The 13,647-nt window shown below is 47.5% G+C and overlaps 1 protein-coding gene across 1 annotated transcript in view; it reads left to right on the top strand.

Annotated features, from left to right (window-relative positions):
* Positions 1-13,647, top strand: part of TPR (translocated promoter region, nuclear basket protein) — a 605,901-nt gene that overhangs the window by 544,477 nt on the left and 47,777 nt on the right. Inside the window, exons 45-48 of the mRNA XM_063940231.1 lie at positions 492-583; positions 1,422-1,528; positions 1,747-1,842; positions 8,703-8,859. Coding sequence (XP_063796301.1) covers positions 492-583; positions 1,422-1,528; positions 1,747-1,842; positions 8,703-8,859 — 452 coding nt within the window. The remainder of the gene's footprint in view (positions 1-491; positions 584-1,421; positions 1,529-1,746; positions 1,843-8,702; positions 8,860-13,647) is intronic.

Here is a 13,647-nt window from a genome sequence, read left to right as displayed (position 1 = left end):
CAATTCTTGCGACGTTTCGGTTTTATTGCAAACCTTCGTTAGGCATGACGAAGGTTTGCAATAAAACCGAAACGTAGCAAGAATTGGGGTGATTGTACCGTTTATTGATGAAGTCCCGTGAGTACCGCTTGTCCATTAGATATATTTACAACTAGCACGGTTGTTTAAAAGGGGACCGGGTGAGCTGCTTTTATAATGAAATGAGTGGCGAATGCATTCTGGATAGATCTCTCTCTCTCTCTCTCTCTCTCTCTCTCTCTCTCTCTCTCTCTCTCTCTCTCTCTCTCTCTCTCTCTCTCTCTCTCTCTCTCTCTCTCTCTCTCTCTCTCTTTTTCTATCTCTATATATATATTACACACACACACACACCCCTTTCCACGTTAAGAACGGCACTAAGAGACTCTTCCAGTTGTGCAAAACACTGTATAGCTGTATAAATATCTATATAAGGAAAAAGACTTTTCATTTACTTTATTTTCTTTGCGGCACAGCAACATTTCTTTGATGATGAAGACCGTACAGTGCCGAGCACTCCAACCCTTGTTGTTCCTCATCGCACAGATGGCTTTGCTGAAGCAATTCAGTACGTTTTCAATTTGTTGTTGTACATCATTCATTAAAGAATAACCAAAGTACAGTAGCATGCATTTAGGGTGTGTGGAAGTTTCCTTCTGTATTCATTGATCGTTTATGCTGAATTCCTTTAAGGCTTTCAAATATCAATCAGTGGTGACAAATAGAGAATGCATAGTTACTAATACAAGTGTTTAGTGAATTCTGCTCTTAAGGGAAATAATTGTACATTAAAACAACGCTGTAAAACTATGTCTTGGTAATATTATGAACAGATGAAGGTTCACAGCCAGGTCAGCAGTCAACAATGTCCAGTCATTGTCCAGTTATATCCAGGTATTGCCAAATCCTGTGAAGTTTAAAAATTATTTGTCCACATAGTTTGAGTCATTCATCTTGGCGTTTTAAGTATTCCCTTTGAGTTATATAGTGGGACATGGACCAGGATTCCTTACAGCAAGTCCAGATGTTGAAACCTTGACTTGCCAGGGCTTTCTGCCTCTGAGCTTGTGAGTGCAATAGCTGGTCTTCCACTCCTGTGTTTCTGAATACATATCATGTTTATCGAATAGTCTTCTCTTAAATTCACCTTCCAGTTTATATCCATCACATATTATTCTGCACCATTTAACTGGACACTTGCTCAGAGTATGACGTATCTATCAAGTTTCTATGCCTGCTGTTATAGCATCCACTACAAAACACCATCTTGTTTGTTGTTGCACAAGTTAAAATTTGTTTAGAATACTTTTGCACAACTCCCCACTTTATACTACAGCTTGTTATTTGTGCTCTTACCTGCTCCAAGAATTGAAAAGTTAAACTTTTATTGTACTGAATATTTTCAGCTCACCACAAGTTGCGGGAGTCCCTCGGTTCCGCTTTGGGCCACCAGAAGATATGCCTCAGGCAAGTTCCAGCCACTCTGACCTTGGCCAGCTAGCATCACAAGGAGGTGAGTCCTGTAGATACAGTATCAGTAGCAATGTTGAATGGCTGTTTCATTTCTATGTAATTTAGTCCAAAATTGTTCTTCAGTAAAGGTTTCTCACTATATAACTAGTAATCAGTTTGGTATTCTCCTATCCGTATGCAGTTCATTATTACACTGAGTATTTCTAACAATGAACAAAAATGTAAGGAATACTCACACACTTGTATATATGTTACCAGGCTTAGGAATGTATGAAACCCCTCTCTTTCTGGCTCATGAAGAAGACTCAGGTGGTCGCAGTGTTCCAACTACACCCCTTCAAGTCGCAGCACCAGGTATAATCGTATATTATAAAATATTAAGCACAATAAGTATATTTGTTATTGCTCTTAATGATTGGGCGAGTAGTGTAACCTGTCAATATATCCTTAATGCTTTTACTTTAGATAAATAATACATAGGCCAGATCCTGGTTTGCCACTACAGTTTCCACATTGCATGATTGGAAATGTTTGATGAGTGACATGGCAGGACATGCACCATTCATGTACGTGGGTTTGAATTGTTTGCTGAAATATGAAAGAATCTTGAGTTTGTGGAATGAGTCCATATATGGCTTAGGTGCTGGGGCAGGTGGACAGTCCTACAAGACAGATGTTTAAACATTTAAGGGGCCATTTGGCTGTTTGGGCATCCATCAGAGGAATTCAATTGTTGCTGTAATTGGCGCCTGTTATTTTACATGGCCCAAATTGTAGGGGTTTAGCCACGAATAGCGGCTAATCTTGTCTAAAGTCCTGGTTAGGGAGCCCAAACCACGGACTCGGATATTTCTTCTTGCTGCCTCATTAGGGAACAATGGGCTTTTAAATAGAGCAACAATTGAAAACCTATAAATTGCTCCCTTAGACTGTGTTGCTTATTAAATATACCAGCCATTATGTGCTATTAGTCGAAGATCAGAGTGGTTTCACAAAGTCCAATTTTTACTATGTTCCCTTCATTTTTGGGTAGTACTTAATTGGTTTTGTAACCTTTCTCAATTGGCATTTTGCTACTACTGATAATGGACTTTGGGGGTAATTCCAAGTTGATCGCAGCAGGAATTTGGTTAGCAGTTGGGCAAAACCATGTGCACTGCAGGGGAGGCAGATATAACATGTGCAGAGAGAGAGAGTTACATTTGGGTGTGGTGTGTTCAATCTGCAATCTAAATTGCAGTGTAAAAATAAAGCAGCCAGTATTTGCCCTGCACAGAAACAAAATAACCCACCCAAATCTAACTCTCTCTGCACATGTTATATCTGCCCCCCCTGCAGTGCACATGGTTTTGCCCAACTGCTAAAAAATTTCCTGCTGCGATCAACTTGGAATTACCCCCTTTATTTTATAGCTCTGTATTTATGGCTATTGTATATTTCTCTAACGTCCTAGTGGATGCTGGGAACTCCGAAAGGACCATGGGGAATAGCGGGCTCCGAAGGAGGCTGGGCACTCTAGAAAGATTTATGACTACCTGGTGTGCACTGGCTCCTCCCACTATGACCCTCCTCCAAGCCTCAGTTAGATTTCGTGCCCGGCCGAGGTTGGATGCACACTAGGGGCTCTCCTGAGCCCTTAGAAAGAAAGTATAGATTTAGGTTTTTTATTTTCAGTGAGACCTGCTGGCAACAGGCTCACTGCAGCGAGGGACTAAGGGGAGAAGAAGCGAACTCGCCTGCTTGCAGCCGGATTGGGCTTCTTAGGCTACTGGACACCATTAGCTCCAGAGGGATCGACCGCAGGCCCAGTCCTTGGTGTTCGGTCCCGGAGCCGCGCCGCCGTCCCCCTTACAGAGCCAGAAGCAAGAAGAGGTCCGGAAAAACGGCGGCAGAAGACATCAGTCTTCACCAAGGTAGCGCACAGCACTGCAGCTGTGCGCCATTGCTCCTCATACACACTTCATACTCCGGTCGCTGGGGGGGGGGCTCCCTGAGAAGCAATAAAAACACCTTGGCTGGCAAAAACTCCACAATATATAGTCCCAAAGGCTATATATGTGGAAAATACCCCTGCCAGAATATGGAAAAAAGCGGGAGAATATGCCGCGGAAAAGGGGCGGGGCTATCTCCTGCAGCACACTGGCGCCATTTCTTCACAGATCCGCTGGAAGGAAGCTCCCTGGCTCTCTCCCCTGCAGTCCACACTACAGAATAGGGTAAAAACAGAGAGGGGGCACTAAATTTAGGCGCAATATATATATTATATAAAACAGCAGCTATAGGGGACATAACTCAGTCCCTGCATTATATAGCGCTCTGGTGTGTGCTAGCATACTCTCACTCTGTCCCCCCAAAGGGCTTTTGTGGGTCCTGTCCTCATTCGGAGCATTCCTTGTGTGTGTGCGGTGTGTCGGTACGGCTGTGTCGACATGTTTGATGCGGATAATGATGTGGAGGCGGAGCAGATGCCTTTAGAAGGGATGTCACCCCCTGCGGGGCAGACACCTGAGTGGATGGGCTTATGGAAAGTAATGAGTGCACGTATAGACTCCCTATATAAGAAAATCGACGACATGCCAAATGTGGGATAGCCGACTTCTCAGCTCGTGCCTGCCCAGGCGTCGCATGGGTCATCAGGGGCTCTAAAACGCCCGCTACCTCAAGCAGACCCAGATGTCGACACTGATACTGACACCAGTGTCGACGACGATGAGTCTAACCTGATGCCCACTAAGGCCATTCACTGCATGATTGAGGCAATGAAAGAGGTGTTACACATTTCTGATATAACTACAGGTACCACTAAAAAGGGTATTATGTTTGGAGAGAAAAAACTACCCGTAGTTTTTCCCCCATCAGATGAATTAAATGAAGTGTGTGAAGAAGCGTGGGCTTTCCCTGATAAAAAAATTGGTAATTCCTAAGAAGGTACTAATGGCGTTCCCTTTCCCGCCAGAGGATAGGTCACGTTGGGAAACACCCCCTAGAGTGGATAAAGCGCTCACACGTTTGTCTAAAAAGGTGGCACTACCGTCTCCGGATACGGCCGCCCTCAAGGAACCTGCTGATAGAAAGCAGGAGGCGATCCTGAAGTCTGTATATACACACACAGGCATTATACTTAGGCCAGCTATTGCGTCAGCTTGGATGTGCAGTGCTGCCGCTGCGTGGTCAGATAAACTGTCAGAAAACATTGACACATTAGACAGAGACACGATCCTGTTAACCATAGACCATATAAAAGCCTCAGTCTTATATATGAGAGATGCACAGAGGGAAATCTGCCGACTGGCATCTAAAGTAAGTGCATTGTCCATTTCTGCTAGGAGAGGCTTATGGACTCGCCAGTGGACAGGAGATGCGGATTCAAAAAAGCACATGGAAGTGTTACCATATAAGGGTGAGGAATTATTTGGGGATGGTCTCTCGGACCTAGTTTCCACAGCAACGTCTGGGAAGTCAGCATTTTTACCCCATGTCCCCTCACAGCCTAAGAAGGCGCCGTTTAATCAGGTTCAGTCCTTTCGGACCCAGAAAAACAGGCGTGGAAAAGGCGGGTCCTTTCTGTCCAGAGGCAGAGGTAGGGGAAAAAGGCTGCAACAAACAGCAGGTTCCCAGGAGCAAAAGTCCTCCCCCGCTTCTTCTTCCAAGTCCGCCGCATGACGGTGGGGCTCCACAGGCGCAGCCAGGTACGGTGGGGGGTCGCCTCAAAAATTTCAGCGATCAGTGGGTTCGCTCACAGGTGGATCCCTGGATCCTGCAAATAGTATCTCAGGGGTACAAGCTGGAATTCGAGGCGTCCCCACCCCACCGGTTCCTAAAATCTGCCTTGCCGATTGCTCCCTCAGACAGGGAGGCGGTGCTAGCGGCAGTTCACAAGCTGTATTCCCAGCAGGTGATAATCAAGGTACCCCTACTTCAACAAGGCCGGGGTTATTATTCCACACTATTTGTGGTACCGAAACCGGACGGTTCGGTGAGACCCATTCTAAATTTGAAATCCTTGAACACGTACATAAAGAAATTCAAGTTCAAGATGGAATCGCTCAGGGCGGTTATTGCAAGCCTGGACGAGTGGGATTACATGGTATCCCTGGACATCAAGGATGCTTACCTACATGTCCCCATTTACCATCCTCACCAGGAGTACCTCAGATTTGTGGTACAGGATTGCCATTACCAATTCCAGACGCTGCCGTTTGGACTGTCCACGGCACCGAGGGTATTTACCAAGGTTATGGCGGAAATGATGATACTCCTTCGAAGAAAGGGAGTTTTACTTATCCCGTACTTGGACGATCTCCTAATAAAGGCGAGGTCCAAGGAACAGTTGTTGGTGGGAGTAGCACTATCTCAGGAGGTGCTGCACCAGCACGGCTGGATTCTGAATATCCCAAAGTCACAGCTGGTTCCGATGACACGGCTACTGTTCCTGGGTATGATTCTGGATACAGTCCAGAAGAAAGTGTTTCTCCCGGAGGAGAAAGCCAGGGAGTTGTCATCTCTAGTCAGAGACCTCCTAAAACCAAAACAGGTATCAGTGCATCGCTGCACACGGGTCCTGGGGAAGATGGTGGCTTCTTACGAAGCAATTCCCTTCGGCAGGTTCCATGCCAGAATCTTTCAGTGGGACCTGTTGGACCAGTGGTCCGGATCGCATCTTCAGATGCATCGCTTAATAACCCTGTCTCCAAGAACCAGGGTGTCTCTACTGTGGTGGCTGCAGAGTGCCCATCTTCTAGAGGGCCGCAGGTTCGGAATACAGGACTGGGTCCTGGTGACCACGGATTCCAGCCTTCGAGGCTGGGGGGCAGTCATACAGGGAAGAAACTTCCAAGGACTATGGTCGAGTCAGGAGACTTCCCTTCACATAAATATTCTGGAACTAAGGGCCATCTACAATGCCCTAAGTCGAGCAAAAGCCCTGCTCCTACACCAGCCGGTGCTGATCCAGTCAGACAACATCACGGCAGTCGCCCATGTAAATCGACAGGGCGGCACAAGAAGCAGGATGGCGATGGCAGAAGCCACAAGAATTCTCTGATGGGCGGAGAATCATGTACTAGCACCGTCAGCAGTGTTCATTCCGGGAGTGGACAACTAGGAAGCAGACTTCCTCATCATACACGACCTCCACCCGGGAGAGTGGGGACTTCACCCAGAAGTCTTCCAGATGCTGGTAAACCGTTGGGAAAAACCACAGGTGGACATGATGGCGTCCCGTCTCAACAAAAAGTTAAAAAGATATTGCGCCAGGTCAAGAGACCCTCAGGCGATAGCTGTGGACGCTCTAGTGACACCGTGGGTGTACCAGTCGGTTTATGTGTTCCCTCCTCTGCCTCTCATTCCAAAGGTATTGAGAATAATAAGAAAGCGAGGAGTAAACACAATTCTCGTGGTTCCGGATTGGCCAAGACGAGCGTGGTACCCGGAACTTCAAGAGATGCTCTCAGAGGACCCGTGGCCTCTACCGCTCAGACAGGACCTGATACAGCAGGGGCCCTGTCTGTTCCAAGACTTACCGCGGCTGCGTTTGACGGCATGGCGGTTGAACACCGGATCCTAAAGGAAAAGGGTATTCCAGAAGAAGTCATTCCTACGCTTATTAAGGCCAGGAAAGATGTTACGGCAACGCATTATCACCGCATATGGCGAAAATATGTTGCATGGTGCGAGGCCAATAAGGCCCCAACAGAGGAATTTCAACTAGGTCGATTTCTGCATTTCCTGCAAGCAGGAGTGGATATGGGCCTAAAATTAGGCTCCATTAAAGTACAGATCTCGGCTCTGTCGATTTTCTTTCAAAAAGAACTAGCTTCAGTACCTGAAGTTCAGACTTTTGTAAAAGGAGTGCTGCATATTCAGCCCCCGTTTGTGCCTCCTGTGGCACCTTGGGATCTCAACGTGATGTTGAGTTTCTTAAAATCACATTGGTTTGAGCCACTAAAGACCGTGGATCTGAAATATCTCACGTGGAAAGTGGTCATGTTATTGGCCTTGGCTTCAGCCAGGCGAGTGTCAGAATTAGCGGCTTTATCATGTAAAAGCCCTTATCTGATTTTCCATATGGATAGGGCAGAGTTGAGGACTCGTCCCCAATTTCTCCCTAAGGTGGTGTCAGCGTTTCACCTGAACCAGCCTATTGTGGTGCCGGCGGCTACTAGTGAATTGGAGGACTCCAAGTTGCTAGACGTTGTCAGGGCCCTGAAAATATATGTTTCCAGGACGGCTGGAGTCAGGAAAACTGATTCTAAGCAGTCTATTGCTCGCTGGATTTGTAGTACAATTCAGCTTGCACATTCTGTGGCAGGCATACCACAGCCAAAATCTGTAAATGCCCATTCCACAAGGAAGGTGGGCTCATCTTGGGCGGCTGCCCGAGGGGTCTCGGCTTTACAACTTTGCCGAGCAGCTACTTGGTCAGGGGCAAACAAGTTTGCAAAATTCTACAAATTTGATACCCTGGCTGAGGAGGACCTGGAGTTCTCTCATTCGGTGCTACAGAGTCATCCGCACTCTCCCGCCCGTTTGGGAGCTTTGGTATAATCTCCATGGTCCTTTCGGAGTTCCCAGCATCCACTAGGACGTTAGAGAAAATAAGAATTTACTCACCGGTAATTCTATTTCTCGTAGTCCGTAGTGGATGCTGGGCGCCCATCCCAAGTGCGGATTGTCTGCAATACTTGTACATAGTTACTGTTAACTAAAGGGTTATTGTTGAGCCATCTGTTGAGAGGCTCAGTTGTTCTCATACTGTCAAACTGGATATAGTATCACGAGTTGTACGGTGTGATTGGTGTGGCTGGTAAGAGTCTTACCCGGGATTCTAAATCCTTCCTTATTATGTCTGCTCGTCCGGGCACGGTGTCCTAACTGAGGCTTGGAGGAGGGTCATAGTGGGAGGAGCCAGTGCACACCAGGTAGTCATAAATCTTTCTAGAGTGCCCAGCCTCCTTCGGAGCCCGCTATTCCCCATGGTCCTTTCGGAGTTCCCAGCATCCACTACGGACTACGAGAAATAGAATTACCGGTGAGTAAATTATTATTTCAAAGAGATAGAATTGGCATTGGTCAGTATATTAGTTTCATTAGAGTGTTAATTAGAATTTTTTTGTGGGGTGGGGGGGGGTTGAACAGGTTTCTCCTTTTTAATTTGGGATGTTTTTGACCTTGTTTGCTTTAACATTTGTGATGGAGTACTCTTTGTCTTGTAGTTTCAGTCTTTGCCGAAAACCCCAGTGCTGACACTTCTGACCACGCCTCCCAGTCCGTTCCAATGGTTACAACTTCCACTGGAAATGTTTCTACAGCTGTGGAGTCCGGCACAGCAGATGAAGGAGATGAAGTGTTTGCGGAGGCAGAATCTGAAGGGTACACTCTGCTTTCAATATTTTGTAACTGTTTTTAGTTTAATTGCTAATTGGGAAAACAAACATAGAACTGGATCATACCAGTCACCCTAGCCAAAACAGCGTGTGTGTGAGGCAAGAAAAGGGATCAGACTAACTATAAAATAACATGACCTTACACTGTTATGTTTTTTATATATGTGTGTGTGTGTGTGTATATATGCGTGTGTGTATATATGCGTGTGTATATATGCATGTGTTTGTGTGTGTGTGTATATATATATATGTATATATATATATATGTGTGTGTGTATATATGCATGTGTATATATGCATGTGTATATGTATGTATATATATATATATATATATATATATATATATATATATATATATAATGTGTGTGTATGTGTGTGTTCTTTGCTAAACTTGTAATAAGTATTATGAAATTACCGTTTTGCTAAACAAACCTCTCCTCCTTCCGAGTCTGGTCCGTTTTGTTACATGGTACAGGAGTTTGACCACTTTCTTACAGACATGTCTTGTGTTCCTCCTCCCATCAGTAACTTTAGTTACTACCCACTGCTGCTTGGCCACTGTACACTCTCCAGCTGGTTTCAACTGTGCACCATGTCCTTGTGATTGCAACACAGTCACTACTATCATTAGGCTCCTTCATTGGCTATTAGGCTGTGGTACTTTGCTTTGAAAAATTTTTGCCGCCTTTGTCAAATAGGTGCTTGATAAGGACAAAACTAAAGCGGGTCAGTTTTGGGCAGGTAAGACAGGACCCACACCCCCTACAGATTTGTCTTCCTACACCTAGCATTTTTGAATCGTGCATAAGAATAAGACTTTTTAGAGACGCAAACAATTGTCACTATTCAATAATTGTTCGGGCTCACGTGCATATCGCGCATGTCACGGCCAAGCAGATGAGGTTTAGCTGCGTAAAACTGCTGAACCAGTCTAAAGCCCTGCTTTGGGCAGTAGTCTGGACGCGCAAAGAGTTTGCTCCTCAGGAGACTGTGAGAAAAAATGCGTATGGGGGGGAGGGGGGAATCACCCCGAAACTCACCCCTGTCGGAATGTCCACCTTCGGGATTTTGGCGTCTGTAGCACAACCGCTGGGATCCCAAGCGTCGGCATTAAATACTGAATCCGCCTAACCATGCCTCTCCCCGCAGCCTACACTTAACACCGTCCCTTGGGGGTGCCTAATCTAATCCTCCTTTACCATGAAGTATCATGGGGATAGGAAGATAAAAACTACCCTAAAGTCTATATACACGGCAGCCTGTATATCGCAAAGACCGGTCATTGCGGGTTGCTGGATGACCCATGCCATTCATTCCTGGGCCATTCATTTTCAGGGGGGCCCCTCTGGAGATATTGCCCTTAGTTACTATGGTAACTCTCCTAAAACACATTCAGGACACTACCTGTGTCCTCTGTGATTCCCTCAAGGAGATGGGGAACATTAATGCTCGGATTTCTGCCATGGCAGAGTCGGCGCGCAGGGCCTTGTGGTTGCGTTAGTGGATTGCGGACGCAGAATCCAAACGTAGTGTGGAATCCCTCCCCTTTTCTGGGGAATGGCTTTTTGGGGTTGAATTGGATACCTGGATTTCCAAAGTTACGGCTGAAAAATCCACATTTCTCTTACGTCCTAGAGGATGCTGGGGTCCACCAGGAGCCATTGGCTGGGGCATAGACCAGGGTCCACCAGGAGCCATTGGCACTTTAAGGGTTTGAGAGTGTGGGCTGGCTCCTCCCTCTATGCCCCTCCTACCAGACTCAGTTTAGACAATGTGCCCGGAGGAGCCGGTCACAGCTAGGGAAAGCTCTACTGAGCTTTTCTGGAAAAGTTTATTTTTAGAGTTTATTTATTTTACAGGGAGGCTGCTGGCAACAGCGTTCCTGCAGCGAGGGACGAAGGGGGGGAGCAGTGTCCGTCCTGCGGGGTCTGAGCCACTGTCTCCGCTGACTGAACACTGAGCTCGGATCGTTCCCTGTCACAGGGGGGCGCTCCCCCCAGCAGCATGCCGCCAACCCCTTACAGAGCTGAAGATGTGGTGAGTGAGACACCGACCCCTTTAGCAAGCGGGGGGGCGGTGCGAAGATGGGGGTAGCGGGGAGGGAGCGCAGTATTAACTGCGCTCCTGTGAAGGCTCAGCAGCACATGGTGCGGCGCTGTGAGGGGAGCCCTGGCCCAGCGCTTACCCCCTACACTGGTCCAGAAGCCTGTCGGGGTCCGCGGATCTCAGCCAGCACATTTTCCTCAGGCCAGTATAATCTATGAAGAGCGGGAAGACAGCGCCTTTAAGGGGGAGCGGAGCTTCTCCTCAGAGCGGACCCAGCAGCGTTCCAGCGCCATTTTCCTGCCTGCACAGCGCTGAGAGGAAGAATAGGTCCCTCCACAGCAACTCCAGCTATCTGTACATGGTACCAGGGGGTTGTAGAAGGGAGGGGAGGCTGTAATAAGACTGTGTGTCCTATTAAGGTGCACAGTCAGTGCTCACAAGGGGTCTTCCTTTGCTAAAAGCGCTGTGTGTGGGTTGGCTCCAATCTCTGTGTCTCTCTTGCCATTCTTGGGGGGGAAACTGTCTGCCCTCATCTGTGTGTGTGTTTGGGGGTCTCCTTTAGTTATGTCCAGGGACACTGTGTCATATGCTGCAGAGGATTTATCCTCCCAGGATGATCCCATTCCATGTAATCAGGATAGCACTGGTTTAGCACAGATACCAGCAAGGGAAACTGAGTGGTTTTCCTCTATCAAATCCTGGATTTCTCAGATTTCTGACAGGGTTGCAAGTAATGAATCTGCAACCCAGGTATTACAGAGCTCTATGGCAGTATGGCCGGTTTCTGGTACCCCAGGAGGCCCCGCTGTATACCCCCACAAATGTGCGCTTGTGCAGGTCGCACAAGACAACACTGATACTGATTCTGACACCACAGACGGTGATGGGGTTGTGTTGCGGGGGTCCGCATCTCTTGCAAAGGGGGTGCAATTGTTGATAGAGGCCATCAGGGATGTGTTGAATGTTAATGATACCACACCTGAGCAGGTTGAGGAGGCATTTTTCACTGAAAATAAAAAAGCCTCGCTAACCTTCCCTGCGTCAAAGGAATTGAATGTTATATTTGAAAAAGCATGGGTAAACCCTGAGAAAAATTTCCAGGTCCCTAAAAGGGTCCAGGTGGTGTTTCCTTTTCCTGAGGAGGATAGGAAAAAATGGTAAAACCCGACGAATGTTGACGCATCTGTGTCCATACTCTCAAAGAAGGTGGTTTTGCCTGTTCCAGGATCTACCGCCTTAAAGGAGCCGGCTGATAGAAAAATTGATAACATACTTAAATCAATGTACACTGCTTCAGGAGCCATATTACGTCCCACTATTGCTACCGCATGGATTGCAAAGGCAATAGTAAAGTGGTCGGCTAGATGCTTGAGGATTTGGATATGATGGATAGGGATGATGTTGCATTATATTTACGCAATATACATGATTCAGCAGGTTTTATGGTAGAATCCATGAAAGACCTGGGTTCCATGGCTGCAGGAATATCTTCCATGTCTGTTTCAGCTCATCGGGGACTGTGGCTGCGACATTGGTCGGCCGACGCGGAATCCAGGAAAAGTGTGGAGGCCCTACCCTATACAGGTCAGGCTCTCTTTGGGGAAGCTCTAGACGTGTGGATATCCACGGCTACAGCGGGTATGTCTCCGTTTCTTCCCTCAGCTGCACCTGCTCCGAAGAAATCCTTTTCTTCATCTGCAACGCAGTCCTTTCAGCCTAACAGGCCTAGAAAGGCCAGAGCGTCCAATACCTTATTTAGGGGAGGTCGAGTTAAGTCCAAGAAACCTGCAGGTTCCCAGGAGCAAAAGCCTGCTTCAGGTACGCCAAAGTCCTCCGCATGACGGTGGACCACGCGGCCTGGAGATGGGGCCAGTGGGAGCCAGACTCAGACACTTCAGTCACGTCTGGGTATTGTCCAAGGAGAAGCTGCTGCAATCCATTGTTCTCAGGAGTCATGGTTGGATTCTGAACCTTCCAAAGTCACGTTTGGAAACAACCCAGAGGTTGTCCTTTCTGGGAATGATCTTGGATACGGAAGTGCAAAAGGTGTTTCTTCCGCAGGAAAAGGTGTTGGTGATACAAGCTTATGGTCTGGGATGTCCTGAAGCCAGCCTGGGTGTCGGTTCATCAATGCATTCGCCTATTGGGAAAGATAGTGGCCTCTTACGAGGCTCTCCAGTACGGGAGGTTCCACGCTCAGACTTTCCAACTGGATCTCTTGGACAAGTGGTCGGGATCTCATCTCCACATGCACCAGAGAATTCGTCTGTCGCCAAAAGCCAGGATCTCACTCTTCTGGTGGCTCCAATTGCCTCACCTTCTGGAGGGCCGCAGGTTCGGGATTCACGACTGGGTCCTTCTAACCACGGATGCGAGCCTTCGGGGCTGGGGAGCAGTCTCTCAAGGAGTAACCTTCCAAGGAAGGTGGTCAAGCCTGGAAGCCGGCCTGCCCATCAACATCCTGGAACTGAGAGCCGTCTACATTGGTCTTCTTCAGACGGCCCCTCTTCTAAGAAATTGAGCCATTCAAGTGCAGTCGGACAACGTAACAACAGTGGCTTACATAAACCGACAAGGCGGAACGAAGAGCAGAGCGGCAATGTCAGAGGTCACAAGAATACTCTTCTGGACAGAAAAGCACGCGTTGGCGCTGTCAGCCATCTTCATTCCGGGAGTAGACAACTGGGAAGCAGACTTCCTCAGCAGACACGATCTCCATCCAGGGGAG

Source organism: Pseudophryne corroboree, chromosome 9 (assembly GCF_028390025.1).
Source record: "Pseudophryne corroboree isolate aPseCor3 chromosome 9, aPseCor3.hap2, whole genome shotgun sequence".
Taxonomy (NCBI): domain Eukaryota; kingdom Metazoa; phylum Chordata; class Amphibia; order Anura; family Myobatrachidae; genus Pseudophryne; species Pseudophryne corroboree.
Note: the sequence above shows the minus strand (reverse complement) of the source record. Positions and strands in the feature narration are given on the sequence as shown.